This window comes from Lithobates pipiens, unplaced genomic scaffold, assembly GCF_037356315.1.
Source record: "Lithobates pipiens isolate NorthernLeopardFrog02 unplaced genomic scaffold, aLitPip1_a1.2 Scaffold_13, whole genome shotgun sequence".
Lineage (NCBI taxonomy): Eukaryota > Metazoa > Chordata > Amphibia > Anura > Ranidae > Lithobates > Lithobates pipiens.
The window spans coordinates 401,908,361-401,933,426 of record NW_027507718.1 but is presented as its reverse complement, the minus strand read 5'-3'; the positions used below and the strand labels follow the sequence as shown (position 1 = coordinate 401,933,426).

The window sequence follows — 25,066 nt, the reverse complement described above, 5'->3', positions numbered from 1 at the left end:
GGCACTAATATGTGGCACTGATGACAGATGGCACTAATACGTGGCACTGATGACAGATGGCACTAATACGTGGCACTAATATGTGGCACCGATGAGAGATGACACTAATACGTGGCACCAATGACGTGTGACACTGATAACAGATGGCACTGACAAGTGGCATTGATGACACGTGACACTGACAACTGATGGCACGTGACACTGACAGGTGGCACTGATGACAAATGGCACTGATACGTGGCACTGATGACAGATTGCACTAATATGTGGCCCTTATGGCAGATGGCACTGATGACAGATGGCACTGATACGTGGCACTGGTGACAGATGGCACTGACAACATGTGGCACTGGGGACAGATAGCACTAACAGGTGGCACTGGGAACAGATAGCACTAACAGGTGGCACTGGGGGCAGGTGTCTCTGGGGAGGATGGCACTGGGGAGGATGGCACTGGGGTGAGGATGGCACTGGGGGGGAGGATGGCACTGGGGGAGGATTCACTGGGGGAGGATGGCACTTTTTTTTTTAACTTACGGCCGCTGCAGCCGTTGATCTCTCCCTTGGCCTGTTAGTAGGCCCTGAGGACAGGGTTGATGACCACTAGTCTATAGGATACCAGAATAAGAGAGTCTTTATTTGGCCATTAACCGCTTGCTGACTGGCTCACGTCGATATGCGTTGGCAGAAGGGCACGTACAGGCAGATTAATGTACCTGTACATTGCCCTTTAAGAAGTGGTTTGCGGGCGCACACACACCACTGCGACCTTTGTGAGTGTGATCGTGGGTCTCACATAGCCCCGCCCCACACAGTTAGAAACACTCCCTAGGACACACTTAACGCCTACAACACCACCTAGTGGTAAACCCTTCGCTGCCAGTCACATTTACACAGTAATCAATGCACTGAGCACTGTATAAATGTGAATGGTACCAACATCACGCCAAAAGTGTCCGATCTGTCTGCCATAATGTCGCAGTCATGATAAAAAACGTTGATCACTGCCATTACTAGTAAAAAAAATTATTAATAAAAATGCCATAAAACTATCCCCTATTTTGTAGACGCTGTAACTTTTGCGCAAACCAATCAATAAACACTTATTGCATTTTTTTTAACAAAAATATGTAGAAGAATAAGTATCGGCCTAAACTGAGGAAAAAAAAAACATTTCTAAATATTTTTGGGGTATATTATAGCAATTTTTCAAAATTTACCCTTTTTTTGTTTATAGCGCAAAAAAAAAAAAAACGCAGAGGTGATCAAATACCACCAAAAGTAAGCTCTGTTTGTGGGGAAAAAAGGACGTCAATATTTTTGGGAGCCACGTTGCACAACCACAAAATTGTCAGTTAAAGCGATGTAGTGCCGAATCGCAAAAAAAAAAAGTGCTCTGGTCTTTGGGCAGCCAAATGGTCCAGGGCTTAAGTGGTTAATAGAGATGAGCTTCGAGTTCGAGTCAAACTCATGTTCGACTCGAACAGTGCCTTTTAGCGTGTTCAGCGAACAGTGAACAATTTGGGTTGTTCGCGGCAAATTCGAAAAGCCGGAACAAGTCTATGGGAGAAATCTAACGTGCTAATTTTAAAGGCTAATATGCAAGTTACTGTCCTAAAAAGTGTTTGGGGACCTGGGTCCTGCCCCAGGGGACATGGATCAATGCAAAAAAAAGTTTTAAAAACGGATGTTTTTTCAGGAGCAGTGATTTTAATAATGATTAAAGTGAAACAATAAAAGTGTAATATTCCTTTAAATTTCGTGCCTGGGGGGGTGTCTATAGTATGCCTGTGAATGGGGCGCATGTTTCCTTTGCTTAGAACTGTCCCTGCATAAAGTGTCATTTCTGCAGGAAAAAAAGTCTTTTAAAATCACTTGCGGCTATATGAATTGTTGGCTCCCGTAATACAGAGAACACTCAATGACTGTTCTCTGTATTACAGGAGCCGACAATTCATTTATTGATGAAAAAAAAAAAGCGTGGGGTTCCCCTAAATTCAATTACCAGGCCCTTCAGGTCTGGTATGGATATTAAGGGGAACCCAGGTTTCCGTTACATCAGAGGGCGGCGGGGTCACCCATACGTCATTGGAGAACCCCTGGCTTCCCTCTCTAGCATCAGAGGGGCGGGGTCAGGTGACGGGTGGCCCCGCTCTCCTAATATAAGAAACATCAGCGCTGGGATCTCCGCAGTGTCTCCTCAGTGGACACAGAAGACGGATGCATGGATGGACTGCGCTGGACTGAAAATCACCCGTCGCTGGATCAGATCAGCCATCGCTGGACCCCGGAGAGATGATCATCCGTCGCTGGATAGCAAGAGTGGATTAGCACCGCTGGAATTTATTCTTTTTTTTTATTTTTTTTATTTTTAATAAAGGGATTTTTCAAAAGTGTGTTTGTCTTATTTAACAATTTTTTACACTTTCTTTGTGAAATGATAGGGGTACTTTTGTACCCCCTTACCATTTCAAACAGGGGGATGTAAAGGGGACTTCCAGATTTTGATTACACCCCCGCCCACAGACCCCCACAACCACCGTCCAGGGTTGTGGGGATAAGGCCCTTGTCCCCATCAACATGGGGACATGGTGCTTTGAGGGGTCACAGACCCCCAAAGCATCCTCCCAATGTTGAGAGCATGTGGCCTGGTACAGTTCGGGGGGACGCTCTCTCGTTCCCCCCCTCTTTTCCTGTGGCTTGCCAGGTTTGCGTGCTCGGATAAAGGGTCTGGTATGGATTTTTAGTGGGACCCCACGTCCCACATGTCCAATGTGTCCAATTTAAACCAGGGTTTAATACTATAATAAAATCTCCCAGCCAAATCAACTCCACAGTAAGAGAACATGAAGACCACCCCCCTCATGCACAACTTACATATTAAAGGAAAGGGGCATAGAAGGCCAATATCACCAGTGGGAGCCGCAAATAATGTACCATAGGAAAACCTATTGTCCCTGCTGGTTCAACTGCATATGATGTAACAAAAAATGAACAAATGCAAGTATAAAAATAGAAACCCCCCAAGAGGAGGATGTATGGGTTGCATGATAATCCCAGCTCATCCATGATTTACTGGGGGAGTATTGGGTCACATCAGTCTTTCACGTCTTAAGGAAAGAAAGAATAGGGGAGTGCTTAACTTGGTGACCCCTGCCTCTAACATTCCACCTAATAAATATAAGAAATCCCAAAGCACATTCGAATATAAGATGAACAAATATGTATTCACCTAAAAATAGACCTTAAGAAGGCTTCCGTTTTCGGCGCTTCATGGTTCGGAGGCAAGAGCTCCATACTCCTGCTGACCCCACTGCTAAATACATATAAAAAAACACCCCAGGAGCTCCTACCACTGTCGGCCCAACTGCTGACACACCAGGGAGCCTCTATGAACTGTTTTGTAGATTGCTCCCAGGCCCATTCATATGACAGATCAGTCAGAACCTTCCTAGTGGCCAGCAGACATCACTATGGCCGACACAGCAACTGCAGGCAGGCACACAGAGGAGAGCTCACCCCTCCCATCTAGCTCAGACACACAGTGCATGGCTGCAGCTCTTGCAAAATCTACTGATCTAACCTATGCCCGCATTGCTGAAGCAGGAGCTGCAATTCTCACACCCACCATAGGTGTGGAATCTACTGTTTCCCAAGGCATTACCAAGCTCTACATGGAACTTGGAGCACACTCATACAGGAATCAGAGCAGAAAGTATCCTTTCTTGAAGAGGAGATTAAACAAACTGCCAATGATGTACTGCACATACACACAGGGAGGCCCCACAATTTCTGCAAGATAAAATTTACTATTTGGAAAATAGCTCTAGGAGGAACAGCAAACAAATTATTGGTCTAGTGTCTAGTGGAACGAGCACACAGAATAGGACCCACTACTGAAAATTGGAAATCTCCAAGATCGGTCATCGTTCGCTACTTGAATTATGCTGCAAAATAGCTATACTATAGATACTATATGGAAGTTACCTGCAAACGTAAACCTCTTTTGGTCTGTACTGCTTTATTTCAACAATGTATGAAATCAACATATCAAATTCACCTATTTTGCTGTCTTTCACCGCACAATGCCAGAGGGTGAGTGGCTGACATTTCACTCACCCTCAGAAGTGGAACAGTTCCTAACCTCTTCCAACTTACACTCTGAGGAAATATACCTGTTATTTCATTTTTTACTGCTTAATATCTTTTTTATTTTTTAGTAAATGCAAACATTCCTTTTCTTTTACTCCTACTTTACCTCTGTACAATTTTGTGAGTATCAAGCCTCGTACACATGATCCAATTGTTGGCAGGGGATTGTCTGTTGACAGACTGTTGTCCTAAAATCTGACCATTAGTACGCTCCTTCTGACATTTGCTGTCCAACTTTTGGCCAACAAATATTAGATGGCAGGCTAGTAAATTTTCGGCTGACAATGGTCTATTGTCTGATTTTTGTATTGTCAGTACACAAGTCCATCACACAAAAGTCAAAAATACAAACACGCATGCTCGGAATCAATGCTCCCCAAACACAAAATGAGCAGAAGGGGCCCAAAGGGTGGCGCTCAAGAGCTGAAATTCCTCTTAGTACATCACATTGGTGTCTGTTGGTCGACAATTGTGTACCATTAGTATGCAAGACAAGTTCCTGGCACACGTCCTTTGGACAAAAATCAGACCCTTGGTTGGCCAAATATTGGATCATGTGTACGAGGCTTAAGTATATGTTTTGTGAACTTTAAAAAAAAAAAAAAAATCCTTGAAAGCGTAGGGCACAGATTTACAACCGATGTGCAGCAGCATTTTTGTCCATCACAGCAGCATTAATGATATATTTCCCAAAATGATCCACAGTCGCCAGCCCCCAGCAGATATTATGTTCATTTAAAAGGTAGTATCTCCCAAGCTAGGAGAACCGTTAAACTGAGTGGGCTCCTAAGTGAACACAGTACTCCACATAAAAAAAAAAAAAAAAAAAAACTTAAATAAGATATGAAACAGATTTCTTTGTGTATCATGATGTTACATTAAAAAGTTTACTTTTCAAAGTTTGCATAATTAAATATAACACACTTTTGCAAATGTACTCATGCTGGAAGTATACCAACCAGTGCAGTCTGTGCTAAATCTTCACCAGTCATAATGCAACTACTCATCCCTTTTTCACGTACTATGTATGTTCAAAAAACTAATAATTTGAAAGACATCTCTAATGGTAAATCACAAGTGTACAATTTCAATATTTTGTTTTCCTTATCCGGCATTTAGAAACATCATTGCATTGAAATTATTTAGTCTTCAGAGTTAATAGTGACTAGCCAAAATATGGAGAGTGTTTTAAACACTACTATGGGTTTATTACAATCATTCCAATTTATACAGTATAACTCAGTAATATAAGCACTCTAAAAACAAATCTTCATAGGCAATGCACTGAACTAAATACATGATGGAACAACAAGATATGTTCATGTTTCAGCTCACATCTACTTCTAGTATTTTATAATTTCCTAATCTGTTGCAGAAACATTAACAACGTATTGGTACAGAGAAAACCATCTGTGCATCGTCTGTAAGCTGGAGTTCATTGCCTGTTCTACATACCCAAATGCAGGTCCAGTGCCAGGATGCTGCCCTCATCTTCATTATAACACAAAATATGTTGAAAAAAATTGTATGAAATTGTATAAAATTGTATAAAACTCACCTACTACCATCTGACCTGTCAGATGCCCATTCTGGTTCCTTGCATTAACTGTCACATTTCTATCAGACTGTAATACCAGAGGACTGTCCTGCAAAATAGAATAAAGAGAAGATTTCAATGTAGAATAAATAAAACATTTGCATTTATACTAATGTGTACTGAGTGTAAAGTAATACATAAAACAATGATAGACAAGCAAATAAACATAAAAAGTGGTGTAACACTGTCCATCACTGCTGCCTATTATCACAGACATCACTCAAGAGAAGGGGGCACGGACTAGGGAATTGTAATTGGGTTGATATGGAAAGCATGTAAAATCCTGTAAGTATTGTCACACATTTGGTTTATGATATTTGAGGATCAGCAGAAAAAAATACCTTTTATTCAGTATACTTGTGCATGTTCCCTGCATCCAAAGATTGTTCTATTTAGTATTGGATTGTTCACCAAGCTCCTCACAATTATTTGCTGTAATATTTGGAAATATTTCTTTCTAAGTTATTTTGCAATTTTTCTTAGAGCTTTTGGGGAGGTGGTGAGCAGAGATTGACACACAGTACCACTGATCTTGTTTCTCAACTCTAGGGCATATCAGCAATTCATTTACTGTAGCTATTTTAAGAGTCTTATTGCCTTTCCAATGTCTCTTCTGAAACTTTGGACCCTGGTCTAAGTACATTGAAGAAAAGGCACATGGGTCTAGTGTCAGAAATGTCTTAGGATCAGTCCTAGATGCAGTCTAGGACTGGTACCTGCAGCCTCAGCCTTGCATGCAGTGTCTTTTCCACTGACCAGAGCTATCCTCTGATGCAGAGCACTGCTGATTCACCTATGATGTAAAAAGCACTTTCACATCAGATACAGAGCTATTAGCCGATTCAAGACAATGCTGCAGAAGGAGCTAGAAACAGTAGCGAACACATTCATCACATGTCTCACTGAAGTACTGAATTATTTAAACACTTTATAAGTCAGAGTTCAATCATTTTTATTTACACTTGCTCCAGAAACAAATCAACCTCTTTATTGGACCTTTTGAAATATCCAGTGCCCCCTTTGTGCACATAGATAATGCTTGGGTTTCTCCAGTATAGGAACATATTACAAAATTGCACTGACTTCACAACTCACAACCCTAGATCATTCCTCTGGTGGTCTCACCATTGTTTCAGCAGTTTCTGAGCATGTCTTCTTAAATTCTTTGGGATCTCCCAGACTCATATCATTTGAATATTTTGGTGCCCAAAGTCCCCTTTCTTTTGCCCAGAAATGGGAGCAGAACATCAGTCACTAAACAAAACTGAAGGATTGGGGGAAACTCTGGTCCAAGATAGTGAATGTTCCTTTAATATGACTATTTTGGATAAGGCTTACAAGGTTGTCTTTTGGTGTACTGAGTACCTGAGAATACCTCATGCTGTCTTGCATTACAACAGATGTTTCAGGGGCTGCAGTCAGCGTGGCAAGTTATTGCATGTTTGGCGGTCCTACCCAAAACTGAAATTGTTCCAATCCAAACAAAGGACCCACATAATTCCAGGTCTGGAAGCAACCTACTGTTCTTTTGAAATAAATTAAGAAATGTAGGAATATGATGCTAGTAAATGATAAACTGTCTGATATTCTCAATGATTTGCAAGATACATTTCTCAAAGTACGGGACCCATAGTTTAACTATGTCTTCCTATCTCTGAATATTTCTAGTCTGAGATAACTATAGCTCTTTAAATTGCCTTCAGGTTTGTGGAATAGACATTTTGTATGCAACAGAAATTCCAGGGGAGTAATACAGAGGTCAGTCTCCTTTTATATATATTTTTTTATGTACAGGTTTTGAGGGAGTGTATTAGATTTCTCAATGTAAGTTTCAGATGTCTCTTGGCTATATCCCTTTTTTTTTTTTTTAATCCCACCCAGACTCTTCATGTGGATATTTCTTGCAGTAATGTCAAAACTGATTTACTTTAATTCATGGCCTGATATAATAGATACCTTTCAAGAGTCCACCAAAAGCAGCTGAACAGACCACCAATGTCACCTGGTGTACTCAGTTCAAAAATTCAAGAAAATGTCCACAGCTTCAGGAACAGTTATAAAAGGTGACTATTATCCTGCAAATTCGTTTCCAAGCCTCTTACCAGATTGCTAATCCACTTATGCCAAATGGGTCCAATAAACTTTGAAAATCAGAAGATTATGACACACAGTTGGTGATTTTGGCAGTTTATTCAGCCCATTTAGCATAAGTAGATAGGAAATCAGGTAAGAGGCTTGGGAAGTCATCTGCAGGATAATACTCACCTTTTGTAAATGTTCATGAAACACTGGGCTTTCTCTAAAATGTTTGATATAATAGATAACAGAATATTTTATGTAAAAGGAAGATGGAAAACTGCATTCTGAGATTGTAGATAGCAGCTGGCACTCACTAGACAAATAATGAAAACAGGCAAAAAATAAATAATAATGCAGCGCTCATAATGTATACAAATGTGAAGAAATAATAACATGCAATGAACAAGTATTGAATCAACTATTGTGACAATTAAGTCATCAAACTAGTATAATGCATACAACTTGCAAAATATAAAGTCCATCAACAAAATAAAATCTTTGCAGCAATCAATAACACCAAACGTTCATGAATGCATTAACATTCAATAAAATTCAATGGGAGTTCAATAGAAAATAGTCCACCAGGAAATTTAAATCCTTGAAGTGAAGATGAAGACATCCATGTGAAAGCACAATAGAAAACATTTCTCGTGTATTGTGCGATCCACCACCATAGAGTAAAATGAGCATGCTTATCAGAAAATGCTGACTCATATACTGGTGTGTATTGAGTCAAACACGCATTCGCGACTTGATATCTCAACCTTGTCCAGCTGTATCAGATGGATGGTCTGTGGTCCCCCTGTCACCGATTGAACGGAGAGTTGTTTTATACAGTTTTACACTATGTTTGGCCATTTATTCCCTACATATATGTTTGGGAGAGGCCCTTCTTATTGATGTCCACTGTACATTGGGAGCCTGTTTGTTTAAAGTGGAACCTCTCCATTCAATTTGTGATACAGCTGGACAAGGTTGAGGTATCACCTCACTATCGCTTATTTGATTCAATATGCAGTACACCAGTATATGAGTCCACATTTTCTGGTAAGCATGCTCATTTTACACTGTGGGGGTGGATCGCACAACAAGTGTTTTTCTATTGTGCTTTCACATGGGTATGTGCATCTTTACTTCAAGGATTTAAATTTCCTGGCAGACTATTTTCTATTGAACTCCCATTGAATTTTATTGAATGTTCATGCATTCATGATCTTTTGGTGTTATTGATTACAGCACAGATTTTTTTACCGTTATATTTTGTTGATGGACTTTATATTTTGCAAGTTTTATGCATTATACTAGTTCAATGACTTTATTGTCACAATAATTGATCTAATACTTGTTCATTGAACGTTATTATTGCTTCACATTTGTATACATTATGAGCGCTGCATTATTATTTATTGATTATTCTATGTGCCTGAGATGAAACCTCTCTTGTTTAAGATATGTGGAACAGTCCATTAAAGTGATTGTAAAGTGTGTTTTTTTAAAATATAGGAACAAGTAAAATAATGCAAAATGTGACAAACAGCCGCATCTGGCACCCAAAGTGTATCTGGCACCCAAAGCAAATCATTTTTTATACCCCTAAGCATTATACAAAAAAATATTTTCAGTAATGATTATGAATTAAAATGAATAAAAATAATGTCTCAGCCTCTCTACTCAACACACCCAAGGCCTATGTGGGCCTTGCAGTTCCTGACCTTGATAAGTACTACAAAGCAATACATTTGGATCAAACCAAAAGGCTATGGGACATGTCCTCATTGCAATCTTGGACCCTTATCGAAGCAAATGCCTTTGCCCAAACACCTTAAATTTTATTGTCTGCCATCTAACTGGGATACCATTCTCTGCGCTCCTTCCTCTCAACGGTTAACCAACTCCCATTATCAGCCTTGTCATTCTTATCACCAGACCTTCCACTTCAGAACTGATCCTCATAGGGTCTTCGAAAGATTGGAGACCTGTTCCAACACAACCAACATTTTCTCCAAATTAAGGACTGTTTTGCCATCTCCAATAAGGACTTCTATATGTACTTAAGGCTCCATCATATTCTTACCACCATCTCAACCTCACACAACACTTGGACTAAGGACATCCTACAATTCCTTACCGCAACCAACAACAAAACTTGTGGCATATCCTATCTTTATGGCCTGCAAACAAAACCAAATGTAGAGGAACACATCCCAACTATAAACTACTGGGAATCCAAGCTACAAATCCAGATCCCTCCCCCCTATCTGGTACCGAGCACTTCACTCATCCACCATGTACTGTAAAAACATTTCCCACTGGGAAACCTCAAGGAAAATTTTATATAGGTGGTACTATACTTCTGTGAAATTGGCTCAAATGTTTCCGACCCATGCTAGCAAATGCTGGAGAAATTGTGACATGGATGGACATATTTTCCCTATTTGGTGGGCATGTCCATCTATAGGCGATTTCTGGACAAACATCTTCACACTTATTCAGGATGTTCCTAACCTACCCATTGAGCTAACCCCACAAATGGCTCTCTTCGGACTAGGTCTTGGCCCTCAAAATTTCACCCCATTATTACACACATACTCATTGCTGCCCAGTTATCTATTGCTGCACTGTAAATGGCTCTGTCCACCTACTTTCCATATCACCACTGATATCCTCAAAGTCCACCTAACTAATATCTGTTTGCAAAGTCACAGCTGACACTTGATCAATTCTATCACCACTGGTAGCTCTGGCTATCAGATCATAGAGCTCTTCCTGGTCCTTGACCAAATTATCAGGTGTCAACTGTGACGGTCCATCTCCTGGAATGAACTGAGCCTTTTGAGCTTGACTACTGATAAGCTTATTATGCTACTTCACCTTATACTACTGAGCACTTGCTTGCTCATCATCTATCTCCTTTCTTCTTCCCCTTTTACTTCTTCTGCCCTTACTTACTCCTTCCTCTTTTTTTATGCTCTCCTCTTTGGGAGCATACAAGGGGTCAGTACTACACATGTTGGTATACGCCTAGTACTGTAACCCCTAACTTTAATGTTGATGTTAATTTAAATAAAATAAAAATAAATAATGTCCCAAAAAGAAACACAAACTGTGAAAACTGTAAAGTCTCCTGCATTGGTAAACAGTAGATAAATGCTGTTTTACATTGGTGATCAGTGGAGGAATACCAACTTACATTAGTGGTCAGTGTAGTAAGTACATTAGTGGTCAGTGGAGAAGAACCTCACCTTAATAACCATTAGATAAATGCTCCTGGTCAGTGGAAGAATGTCGACTCGACAAATTTCAAATTGAAGGAGGTTTGGCTTAGTGAATGTGGTGAAGTTTCACTTTGCGAAGAATACCCAAAAACATAGAAGGAAAGAAAAATAAAGCATGTTTCCTCAAACATGCTTGGATAATGGACGTAAGCAAAGCTTTACCTCATTCCCTAAACTCTGGGTCAAATTCTCTTGCAAAATGTCTTCTTAGCAAATCAACCCCTTTGTCTCTAGTATGTTTCTGCCTACTATAAAACAATATATATATATATATATATATATATATATATATATATATATATATATATATATATATATATATATATATATAAAATAGGTGCAGCGCTGGAAAATGTCCGTAGATCCTTTCTGATCATCAATAGAAAATGTATGTATAAGGTCCATGTGGTACAGCAGAAAATCGTATGGGAGAAATTCACCACCACTGGCACCCAGTCACACTGCCTCTTACCCTCCTCTTTGGACCCTTATTACAGGGTTCAAATAAGCATTGCATGGAAGAGGGAAACCTCAAACAGCCATAGACCCCGGGACACCTGCAAATATAGCAGACTGGAAGCAGGATATATAGCACTTTCCTCATTTGATCCCCAATGAGAACGAGCCACGCACTGCCCTAAAAGAGGCAGATGATGCAAATCCCAACGTGCTGCATCCTGAAATTTATGTCCCATAAGAACATACCCTATATGGCCCCCCCAACTTCAGTTCTCTCCTGCATTCCTAGATATTTACTGGTCATACCTGTGAACAAATCATATTTCTACCTTAATTGGTTTAGAGACACTACCGGAGTGCAGGGGACCTCTTATAGTTCACCTACGATTTCCCTGGTCCTGGATCTAGGATCCACTTGAATCCCTTACACTACATAGTCCGGAACAGTGCTCTCCCTTTTATGGTTTCAACTTTTTATAATTAAATATACGTATCCAGCAATTGTTTTTTTTTCTTCTCAGCTACAAAGTGTTGTTTCTCATAACATGCCTTAAACACTGATCAGCGGGCCTTCCCCAGGGGGATATCGGCTGATCTCTCCTGGGGGATGCACACGCTATATGGGGTTTGCCCAACAGTAACCCGCTTCCAGGCTTAGAAGAGTTCCTTTCCACTCTTAACTTCTTCATGGAGGGCACCTTAACTTTGGGTGGTGACTTTAATCTGACCCTAGACGCTCAAAGAGAATCCTCCGGGTACTCTTCTTCTTTATCCAGGAAAGATAGACATCACCTTAAAGACGTTTTCCATACTCACCAGTTGATTGACATCTGGGGGATTTTTTATCCGCAGGAGAGGGATTTTACCTTCTACTCCTCTTCGCATGGCTCTTACTCCAGGATCAATTTTTTTTTTGTTTAGACACTCGACCATTCCCCTAGTCTCTACAGGGGGAATTGGCCATATTGCTTTATCTGACCATGCGTTGATTTTCCTAGACTTAGCCATACAAAACTCTCAACCTAAAATGCAGAACTGGTGACTCAATGAGGCTTTTCTAAAAGACCCCACCATAGCAGCAGATGTGTTACAAGCACTCTCTACATTCTTCGCCAACAACCTTGACTCAGTGGATAATCCACTGTCTGTGTGGGCTGCTCACAAGTGTTTTATTCGCAGGATCCTGATATAACACGGCCATTTAACCAAGCAGAAAAGAGCAAAAATGCAACCCCAATATCAAAGTCTTTTTGATACAGGACAGGGAGTACAAGGATGAAGCATTTGCAGACAACATATTTCTTTCCCTGACCTCCCCATGTATCTCTCTCCCTAACCTACTGAAAGACATAGAAAACTTTGGGACTTTATCACACCTTAAGATCACCTATACTAAATCACATGCACTGAATATCTCCCTCACAAAAAAAAGATGTAGAATGTTATCAGAGTTCCTTCCCATTCCTTTGGAACAAGAAGGCTATCACATATCTGGGGATTAAAATCACGGCCAAATTAGCTGACTTGTATAATGTGAATTTCCTGGTAGCTCTAAAAAGAGCCCAACATGACCTAAAAGACTGGGGAAACCTCAATGTCTCGTAGTTTGGCCTCTCTGCCCTTATAAAAATGATAATCTTGCCATGCCTTCTATACCTTATACAGTGTATTCTGATTAACCTACTGGCCTCTTTCTTTGCGATATACAAGAAGGCATGCTCCTTGTTTATATGGAGAAACTCCCCTCCCCGCATTAAGTATATTCGACTCGTACGCTTAAAAACTAGAGGTGGTATTGGTCTGCCGGATCTTTACAAATATTATCAAGCAAGCCATCTTATGCGATTAGTAGACTGGAACATCCATGAGGCTGGGAAGGTCTGGGTGTTCTTGGAAAAATCACTCACGAGATTCCCTCTTGGATCTTTACCCTGGATACTACCCTGCCATTGGCCACCAGAGATCATGATACACCCTCTCATTCACCCATCTTTCTGGGCCTTTGGGCGAGCAACAAAAAATGTAACATTCTCCTCGATCCCTGGACCCCTAACTACATTTAGAGGTAACCCCAATTTTATACCGGGGGTCTCCAACTCTTCTAAGTCAGGAATGGCCTCACGACAAAATACTAGCGCATCAATTTTTCTCTCGTGGATCCCCTCGCTCCTACGAGGACTTGGTATCCATGTCCCTTACCAATTCCTTTCTGTTCTGGACATACAGACAGATACGACACTTCCTCTCCTCTCAGGCCTCGACAGTAACATTGATGAGACAATTGACGCCCTTTAAATCATTATTTACGAGATCTCCCCCACAAAGACACTTGATTTATTCCATATATAGCATACTCATAGATGACTCCCCTAGCACCCCAGACTCAGCACGTATAGCATGTGAATCTGATCTTCAGATTTCCCTCACTGACGATGATTGGGCCCGCATTAATGATTACACCCACAAGGGCTCCCTTAATGTTGCCATTCAGGAAAATTGCTACAAAATTGTAACACATTGGTACAGGACCCCAGCACTCTTACACAAATTTTCCCCATCTATCCCAGATACATGCTGGCACTGTGGCAGAGCAAAGGGAACCATGCTCCACATTTGGTGGGACTGTAAATCACTTCAGCCATTCTGGAAGGAGGTACATGAGCTTATTGTGCATATCACTATGTGCACCTTGGATTACAGCACAGTACCTTCTACACCATACACATCTAACCAGAACTGAAAAAAGTGCGAAAATTTTGAGAAAAAAAAACACTTTTTTTAGTTTCTATGATACAATTTTGCAAATAAGTAATTTTTGTTGATAAATAAGGCACAACATGTGTACTGCTAAATCTCTTTGGTAAAAATAACCCAAATTAGTGGATATTTAGTCTCTTTGAAAGTTATAGACTACAAGCTATGGTGCAAATCATTGAAAATTGATCACATCTGATTACACCTGATGCACTGACAGCCTATCTCATTTCTTGAGGCTCTGAAATGTCAGGAAAGTACAAATACCCCCCAAATGACCCCTTTTTGAAAAGTAGACAGTCCGAGGTATTTAGCAAGAGGCATGGTGAGTTTTTTGAAGTTGTAATTTTTTCACACAATTCTTGGGAAAAAGAAGAATGTTTTTCTTTTTTTTCTTTTTTACAAAATTGTCATAAGAAATTATTTCTCACACACAGCATATGCATACTTCCAATTACACCCCAAAATACATTCTGCAACTCTTCCCGAGCATGGCGATACCACATGTGTGGGACTTTTACACAGGCTGGCCACACAGAGAGGTCCAACATGCAGGGAGCACCGTCAGGAGTTCTAAGGCCGCGTACACGCGGGCGGACTGTTCGCCCAACTTAGTCCGCTGAACAGTGTTTCAGCGGACAGTCCGCTCGTGTGTGGGCTTCAGCGGACTGTTTCAGCGGACAGTCTGACGAACAAAATCTTACGGAATTTCCATAAGACAGTCCGTTCAAACTTGGTTTTGTCCGTCCAAACTTGGTTTCAGCGGACAGTCCGCTCGTGTGTAGGCAAGTTGGACGGACTAAGTATCGCGCATGCTCAGAAAGGGTTTACACGGCCGAAGGTTGCATTGCAGTGTATAGGACGTCGTTTTTCTAGTCCCGTCATACGTGCTGTACACGTCATCATGCACGTTTTCAGCGGACTGTTCGTTCATCGTGTGTGGTCAAGTCCGTTCATGCTAATTTTGAACGGACTGTTTGTCGGATTGTTTGACGAACTTAGTTGGGCGAACAGTCCGCCCGTGTGTACGCGGCCTTAGAGCATAAATGACACCTCTAATTTCCTAATGACCTATTACATTTGTGAAGGCCCTGGAGCACCAGGACAATGGAATTACCCACAAAATGACCCCATTTTGGAAAACAAACACCCCAAAGTATATTCTATGAAGCATTATGAGTCTTTTGAACAGTTCATTTTTTTCCACAAGTCTTCGGAAAACATGGAAAGAAAATGAAAATCTTTTTTTTTTTACACAAAGTTGTCAATGTATAAGATATTTCTAAAACATAGCATGTATATAGAAAAAAAAATACACCTTAAAACACATTCTGCTACTCCTCCTGAGTATGGGGATACCACATGTGTGAGACTTTTACACAGCCTGTCCATATACAGAGGCCCAACATTGAAGTAGTACCTTCAGGCGTTCTAGGAGCATAAATTACACATCTAATTTCAAGCATGCTCCTTTACCTCCCCAGCGGGCAGCATTCAGCAGAAGTGATGGGGGATGTGACCTCAGGGGAACATGACTAGGGATGAGCTTCGAGTTCGAGTCGAACTCATGATCGACTCGAACATTGCCTGTTCGCCTGCTCAGCGAACAGTGAACAATTTGGGCTGTTCGCAGCAAATTCGAAAAGCCTATACAAGTCTATGGGAGAAATCTAAAGTGCTCATTTTAAAGGGTAATATGCAAGTTACTGTCCTAAAAAGTGTTTGGGGACCCGGGTCCTGCCCCAGGGGACATGGATCAATGCAAAAAAAAGTTTTAAAAACGGCAGTTTTTTCAGGAGCAGTGATTTTAATAATGATTAAAGTGAAACAATAAAAGTGTAATATTCCTTTACATTTCGTAGCTGGGGGTATCTATAGTATGCCTGTGAAGGGGCGCATGTTTCTGGTGCTTAGAACTGTCCCTGCACAAAGTGTCATTTGTGCAGGAAAAAAAGTCTTTTAAAATCACTTGCGGCTAAATTGTCGGCTCCCCGTAATACAGAGAACACTCAATGAGTGTTCTCTGTATTAGCCGACAATTCATTCATTCATTGATAAAAAAAAAAGCGTTGGGGTTCCCCTAAATTCAATTACCAGGCCCTTCAGGTCTGACATGGATATTAAGGGGAACCCCGTGTCAAATAAAAAAAAAAATTGACGTAGGGGTCCCCCTAAATATCCATACCAGACCCTTCAGGTCTAATATGGATATTAAGGGGAACCGCGCATCAAATTAAAAATTTTTTTTACGTGGGGGTCCCCCTAAAAATCCATACCAGACCCTTTATCCGAGCACACAACCTGGCAAGCCGCAGGAAAAGAGGGGGGACGAGAGAGCGGCCCCCCTCCCTCCTGAACCATATCAGGCCACATACCCTCAACATTGGGAGGATGCTTTGGGGGTCTGTGACCCCTCAAAGCACCTTGTCCCCATGTTGATAAGGACAAGGGCCTCATCCTCACAACCCTGGCCGGTGGTTGTGAGGGTCTGCGGGTGGGGGGCTTATCAGAATTTGGAAGCCCCCTTTAACAAGGGGACCCCCAGATCCCGCCCCCCCTGTTTGAAATGGTAAGGGGGTACAAAAGTACCCCTACCATTTCACAAAGAAAGTGTGAAAATGGTTAAATAAGACAAACACACTTTTGAAAAATTCATTTATTAAAAATTAAAAAAATAAAAAAAAGATTCCAGCGGTGCTAATCCACTCTTGCTATCCAACGATGAATCTCCGGGGTCCAGCGATGGATGATCATATCCAGCGACGGGGGATCTCTCAGTCCAGCGCTGTCCATACATCCGTCTTCTGTCTCCACTCCGGAGACACTGCAGAGATCCCAGCGCTGACGTTTCTTATATTAGGAGAGCGGGGCCACCCATCACCGGACCCCGCCCCCTCTGACTCTAATGAAGGGAGCCAGGGGTTCCCCAGTGACGTATGGGTGACCCCACCCCCTCTGATGTAACGGAAACCTGCGTTACATCAGAGGGGGCGGGGTCACCCACACGTCACTGGGGAACCCCTGGCTTCCCTCTCCAGCGTCAGAGGGGCGGGGTCAGGTGACTGGTGGCCCCGCCCTCCTAATATAAGAAATGTCAGCGCTGGGATCCCGCAGTGTCTCCGAAGTGGAGACAGAATATGGATGTATGGACAGCGCTGGACTGAGAGATCCTCCGTCGCTGGATATGATCATCCATCGCTGGACCCCGGAGATCGGTCGCTGGATAGCAAGAGTGGATTAGCACCGCTGGAATCTTTTTTTTTTTTCAAAAGTGTGTTTGTCTTATTTAACCATTTTTACACTTTCTTTGTGAAATGGTAGGGGTACTTTTGTACCCCCTTACCATTTCAAACAGGGGGGGGGGATCTGGGGGTCCCCTTGTTAAAGGGGGCTTCCAGATTCTGATAAGCCCCCTGCCCGCAGACCCTCACAACCACCGGCCAGGGTTGTGAGGATGAGGCCCTTGTCCTCATCAACATGGGGACAAGGTGCTTTGAGGGGTCACAGACCCCCAAAGCATCCTCCCAATGTTGAGGGTATGTGGCCTGGTACGGTTCAGGAGGGAGGGGGGGCGCTCTCTCGTCCCCCCTCTTTTCCTGCGGCCTGCCAGGTTGCGTGCTCAGATAAAGGGTCTGGTATGGATTTTTAGGGGGACCCCCACGTCAATTTTTTTTTAAATTTGATGCGGGGTTCCCCTTAATATCCATATCAGACCTGAAGGGTCTGGTATGGATATTTAGGGGGACTCCCACGTCAATTTTTTTTTTTAAATTTGACACGGGGTTCCCCCTAATATCCATGTCAGACCTGAAGCCTGGTAATTGAATTTAGGGGAACCCCCACGCTTTTTTATTTTTTATTTTATCAATGAATGAATGAATTGTCGGCTAATACAGAGAACACTCATTGAGTGTTCTCTGTATTACGGGACCCGCCAAGTGATTTTAAAAGACTTTTTTTCCTGCACAAATTGCACTTTGTGCAGGGACAGTTCTAAGCACCAGAAACATGCGCCCCTTCACAGGCATACTATAGATACCCCCCAGCTACGAAATTTAAAGGAATATTACACTTTTATTGTTTCACTTTAATCATTATTAAAATCACTGCTCCTGAAAAAACGGCCGTTTTTAAAACTTTTTTTTTGCATTGATCCATGTCCCCTGGGGCAGGACCCGGGTCCCCAAATACTTTTTAGGACAGTAACTTGCATATTACCCTTTAAAATGAGCACTTTAGATTGTGAACGTTCGAGTCCCATAGACTTTAATAGGGTTCTAAAGTTCACACGAAGTTTAGGTCTGTTCGCAGGTTCTGGTGCGAACCGAACAGGGGGGGTGTTCGGCTCATCCCTAGACATGACATACATATGAATGCCACCGCTATTTAAATATCAATGCCGCAGTCCACAACTATTTACATATCAATGCAGGTTATTTACATGCAAACACAGGGTCTGCAGGTGAGCCATCTGTACATGGCAATAGGGCAGAGCTGGGCAGCAGCAGCAGAAGTTTACACTGAGATATTGGGACACAGCACGGGACTAAAACTTCAAGGGATAATGGAATTTAAACTGGGATAGTTAGCAAGTATGAGGCAGCTGCTTTGGGCCCCTCTACAATGATGGGGCCCAGGGCAGCTGCCCCTTTTGCCCTGCCTTAAAAACAGTCCTGTGTAGGGAACATCTAGTAACCTCTGGAAGAACCCTAGGAGATCCACATAACTCTGAGAAAGTTTAGTCTCAACTATGTAGTGTCAGAACAAAAGCCATTTGTTCTTCTTGTGGGTCAACCCTAGTATACTGCCTGACCAGTTCATTCTTGTATCACTTAAATACGCTAATGGTTAGCGTATACTTTCACTTTCTTCTGGCTGGAATTTCCAAGGATCCATCCCAGGAAGTGTAATATCATAAATTCGTATAGCCATGTTTTCAGTTCAGGTGAGGATTTCTCTTTACTTGCGTCCTGGATTAGCCAGTCTATGATTCAACTTGCCACCAAAAGCTAAAATGTGAAATAATCAGTTTGTGCTAGAGCTGACCTTTAACTTAAGTGTTCTTGTTTGCAAAGCCTTTAAGTAGGTGTTATTGGATATTAATATTCTTGAAGAGAAGGTAGTTCTTACAAAGACAAATCACCATCATCATCATCTTCATCAAGGTTGTGGAGGATTACATAATATTTTTTTTTTTTCCTGGAGCTGCAATTGTAGTTCATTACACTGTTTATATGGCAAAGACTGACCCGGAGAAAATAAAGCACGTCAACGTGAAGAATAGTACTGAATATAAAAACAGGCTCTGTGGACCGTCTAATGGGGACCCATTATTATTAATGATGTTCACACGCATTGGAATTTATGCTTGTATGTCGCCTATTTTTCACCACCTCCTCCACATACACATAAATATTGATTCATCAGATCCTTGACACCATTAATCTTGTGCTTCATGACATTGATTACCAATAATCATTATTTTGAACTTCATTACATCTATTTAGAATGACTGCAAATTGACTGTAATAAAGTATCAGAGCTAGAGGCAATAATATTAATTATGATAATTTAGTGACCTGTTTGCATGCTGTTCACTTACCACTGCCAATTAGATACAGATATATCCTTGAAGTTATTTTTAACTCAAGATGTTATGTAAGAGTCTTAGGGAACTAATAAATACTATCACCCAGGTTTATTAACAAATCCACTGTGGATTTGTATAAGAGCATCATTAAAATTACCTTTATCTTACACACCCAAAATTGCATTTACATAGAAAAGTATGGGAAAAGAGCTTCACTTTTTTTGCTGTAATTTTTCTTTTTTTAACCTATTCAGAATTTTTGAGGGTCAGAAGGCTTTATATGGATTTTTTTCAAATCTTATTTTTTCCTAGTCAAAAACTAAGTGCATGTGTAGTGTGTAATGCAGGGGTGCCCAACCTTTTGAAGAGCGAGGGCCACTTAAGCGACTTGGTAACCAGTCACGGGCCACAATGAGAGGAGCAGAAGGATGACAGTTCCATGTCCACTGTGCATATGCAGAGCCGACACGGATACAACCCACTCTACTCTATGGGCCCTTGGATCCCATCTGCTCAGACGAATGGAGGTAAGTGGGGTGTAAACGGCCACAAGTCCGTTTACATCTGCGGCTCGATAGAGGTGAACGGAGGGTCAGACCGATAGTGTCGATAAGGCCTAAGGCTGTTTTCTCACTGATGCGCTGTGGTTTACCCACACAGAGGGTGCAGACAAGTTCACCTGTGGCTTTCCTGCAGGTTAGCTGTACTTTGCCATAGACTTCTATTATATCCTGCGGGTGTGGTGCACTTTCAGAAAGTGCACTAAACTTGCAGGTAATAACAGAAGTCTATGGCTCAGCGTAGATAGCCCAAAGGTGGTCTGCGCTGCACCTGCGGATCAGTTTGAAAGCAGCCCACTAACCACCGCAGAACAGATATGCCCACATATACACTGTGATTTATGTAATATACTCACCTTTAATAACAGTTTTCCATTCAGGTATCGCTGGGTGTTGTCCCAGGCAGATCTCATTTAGTGTCACTCCACCTGTGATAGGAGTTGGTTCTATACAGGAAGTATCGGCTTATGTGACTCTGCAGCCACTTACTTCCTCTACCAGTGGCTTTTTTTTTTTAACAGAAGCTCTACCAGTGGGTTTATTCACAACACTGATGCTCTGGGATGGCGGGTTGGCAACCCATAATCTGGGCTTGCCAACCCACCATCCCAGAGCAGGAGGTCACGGGCCACATCAGGGGGCTCCATGGGCCACATGTGGCCCCAGGCCACTGGTTGGGCACCCCTGGTGTAATGGACAGTCTTTCCCAAGCCCTTGACAATAAAGGGCAGAGCATGGCAAATTTTTATGAGAATTTTTTTTTTTTCACAACAATGCATGCAGGTGAATATTTTCAAACAATAGAAATTTCCAGGAGAGTATTAATACAGATTCAGTCACAGCATGTTTACAATACACAAGAAAGAGTCCTGAGATATGTGTGCACATACCTTCAAGGACATATTCATGGCTACTCATGTAAATCTACAGCAACACGTGCTCCTGCTTTAGATTGGGAAAAATAGGGTGCATAGGGCTACACCCTGGTGCAAGAATGCAATGCAAATTAGAGTTAGATTAGAGAATCTTGGTCATTGCATGATAATTTCAGTAATCCTAAGCATTGTCCCATGCTTTGCTGAGCATTTCTAAATTGCAATATATTGCTCTATAACACAGCCCTCCAGATATCTTTGTTATGTGACCTGCTTAGAACTGCTCATGCCTGAATGAATGCTATGAAGAAACAGGAAGACTTTAAAAAGATAATGTAAGGAAGGGTCTTCTGTGCACAGGCTAAAACATGTTGAATTCTGTATTTACGAGAATTGGACACTGGCTAATGCATATGCGCATGCGCAAACTCGTGTGCTCTCATGAGCCATCGCACATTCTCAAGCACAATGGTGCACACGTGCACCTGCGATAGATGTTGCCACCGACCAGGCTATTTAAACTCAGCCAATGCTCAGGATCAGTGCTCCTTTGTCTTTCAGCTTTCCTCCATCCTGTGTTCCTGTTATCTTGTATCCTGATTCCAGTTGGTGACCTAGCTTGTCTGACCACTCTCTGAACTCTGTCTACACCAACCCCGGCTTGTCCATGACCTCTGCCTCTGTCTGTTCTATTGTCTTATATTGCACCAATAGACTCCTGATCCAGCTTGTACCCAGACCATGCTTTTGCCTGCTCCTCTGTACCTGATCTGTACTTCCAGTATATGACCTGGCTCGCCTGATCCTGCTTACTGACACTTCCTACTGTGTCTGCTTTTCTATAGTTGGCTACAAGCCCATGCCTCACCTGCCCAATGTCTCCAGTACTGGCCTGCTATATCTGCCATCCTCCAGCTGTCTACCAGTCCGTCTGCTTCATTGAAGACTACTGATGACCTCTCCTGCCTGTTGTGGATACCCGTTCTACTACTGACAAGACCTACGGGCACTTGCGCCACTCTGCACTCCTGCAACTTTTGTATATACTACCAGGGGCCCGGAGTCAGAGGTGTAAGAGAGGCCTTCCTCATCATTTCAGGCTCTGCTACCATTTAAGAGATGGAAAGCCTGTGTGGCTTTGGGTAGGAAGGCTACATAGAAAAAGATCTTTAAAGCCTAACTTCATGCAGAAGAAAAAAATTATAGTGCTACATTGTACAGGATGATGCTGAGGGACCACCCACAGCCTGTGACAAAGGAGAACGCTGAAAACTACCAAAGAGGTGGTTAAAGTGATTGCTAAAGTGGTGCTAAACCTCAAACATGGAATCTGAGCAAAGCACAGATCTGCAGTGTTTACTTATCTCTCTCCAGAGCTCTAAGTGTCATTTATCTCTGGTGCTTTGTTTCTCTGTTATCTACATTAGTCACTTCTGAGCAGATTTCACAACACATGAAATAAATTTATGTCAGGAGGGGGGAAAGCTCAGAATGGAGCCTGTCTATTCAGAACACAGTTCTTCTGCTGTGTGAAGGGGGGGGGGGGGGGTGTTCCTTTCCCCTAATCAGCTCTCACACACTGTAACTCCAATCTCTCTGTACCCTCCTCTGTGCTCCTGACAGAGGAAGAAATATTTTTTAACATGATCTGCCCTTTTGAAAGGGTGTAGAGAGGGGAAGACAGCAGATAAACAAGTAAAATGTAAGGGGATTTATTTTATCTCTGTGTATCACCTGAGACTGTTCAATTTACTGAGTATATGTGAGGGTTTACAACCAACTTAAAGATTTTTTTCTTTAAAATAAAAAAAGATGTTATACTTAACTGCTCTGTGCAATAATATTGCACAGAGTGGTCTCTTACATTTTATTTTGGAGTCCCCTGCCAGTGCTCTCCACTTCTTCTTCCTCTGTTACCTCCCCAGCAAGCCATGTGCCAATGGGGCACCTGTGGGGCTGCATTCCTGAGCCAGGCTGTGTGTGTGTGTGTCCATAGACAGACACAGCACTGGTAAGCCATGTCCCCCACTCCCTCCTCACAGAAGTTTGGCTGACAGCAATCAATGTCTCCTTTAAAACTAGGAAGTGGAGGAGCAGTGCTGCAGCCATGACTGCACTGGATCAGTGAGAGGAGCCAGGTAAGTGTTTAGGGATGGGGGGGGGGGACAAGTAGGGGGAGTTTATTACCCTAATGCATAGACAAAAAAATGTCTTCAGAACCTCCTTAAGGTTTAACCACTTCAACTTTAAGGTTAGTAATACAGCCTCCTAATCTCCCCCTAGACTTAACAAACATTTAACCCTTGCAGAAAAAAAAGTCGGCGATATAAGCTTCCTGAGTGATTTTTTTTATTCTTTAAAGAGTTACTCTTAAGTAAAATAATAACCATTGTTATTTTCTTGTTGGGCATAAGTACAGTATATTTCTCTTTCTGTGGGCTAAACTATTTATTAAAAACCTTCTGTGTGCAGCAGTCCCCCCAACACCCATTATTACTTACAGTACCTGAGCCCCATCTATCTCCAGGGAGGTCCACAAGTGCCTCAGCCATCCGGGACTCTCCTCCTGATTGGCTGAGACACAGCATTGGTGCCATCGGCTTCCGCTGTTGTCAGTCAAAGTAATTTAGCCACACAGGAGAGAGAGGGGGTGGGGCTGAATATGGGCCCTGTGTCTGAATGGATACAGGGTGTTGTGGCTCAGCTTAGGTGCACCCATAGCAAGCTGCTTGCTGTGGGGGCACTCAACAGGAAGGAGGGGCCAGGAGAGCTAAAGAGGGACCCAGAAAGAGGAAGATCTGGGCTGCCCTGTGCAAAACCACTGCACAGAGCAGGTAAGTATGATATGTTTGTTATTTTTAGAGAAAAAAAAAGACTTTACAATCACTTTAAGTGTTTATGAATAAGCCCCCTTTTGTATTATAAGGATTATTGTATGAGCTTCAATACATTTTGAGCATAGTAGGATTTTTCTTCAAGCTCTGTGACCTGAATAACAGCAATAGGCTGGCAGCCAAGTGCATTCATATTGCTGAACTCCACAGTGAATCTTAATATCCTTATACAAGTAATTTACAGCAGGAGAGAGAGAGAGTATAAAACCCTATACATATTGTAAACCTTACTACTACAATAATGTGTTAATGTATGTCAGATCAGCTGGTTGTTTAGAGTTACAGATTACTTAAAAGCAAGATACTCCATTTTTTATTTTAACACATAAGCAAAGAAGCATTCTGAATCAAAGGCCTAGTTTCTTGGAATGCAGGCTGCATGAATTATGCAACAGTACTGTGTTCTGTTTTTGAGACAAAAGAGCTTTTGGCTGTGAAGATCCAATGCAAATGTAACATGAAAAAGAATTCTGAATGGGTGTGCAAATGATAACTTCTGGAAGCAAATCAATGCACAATGCTGTATTTACTCATTTATAAATCTGTATTTGAAGAATAAATCTGTGGCACAGTATGCCATTTTTGATCATCAACACGAAGATTGAAGTCATGCCACCCTTCCCAAGACTTCTGATCTGCTGAACTTTAATTTTTATTTCTTTCCTATGCAGGTTTTCATAATAAAATCCATTTTTTTTATTTGAAAATAAGATAAATTGGACATGTGATATAAAGGTCATTGCTTTGGTATGAGAATCAAGTACAGGACTTTCATCTCACAACTTCCTCTAAATAAACCTTACTGACATCCATTTCTTGGAAAGTCACAAC

At 41.9% G+C, this 25,066-nt stretch overlaps 1 protein-coding gene across 6 annotated transcripts in view; it reads right to left on the bottom strand.

The window, feature by feature from the left end:
• Positions 1–25,066, bottom strand: part of SGCZ (sarcoglycan zeta) — a 1,585,391-nt gene that overhangs the window by 118,103 nt on the left and 1,442,222 nt on the right. For all 6 annotated transcript variants that reach the window (XM_077477426.1, XM_077477423.1, XM_077477424.1 and 3 more), the window contains one exon: positions 5,711–5,798. In XM_077477426.1, the coding sequence (XP_077333552.1) occupies positions 5,711–5,798 (88 nt within the window). The remainder of the gene's footprint in view (positions 1–5,710; positions 5,799–25,066) is intronic.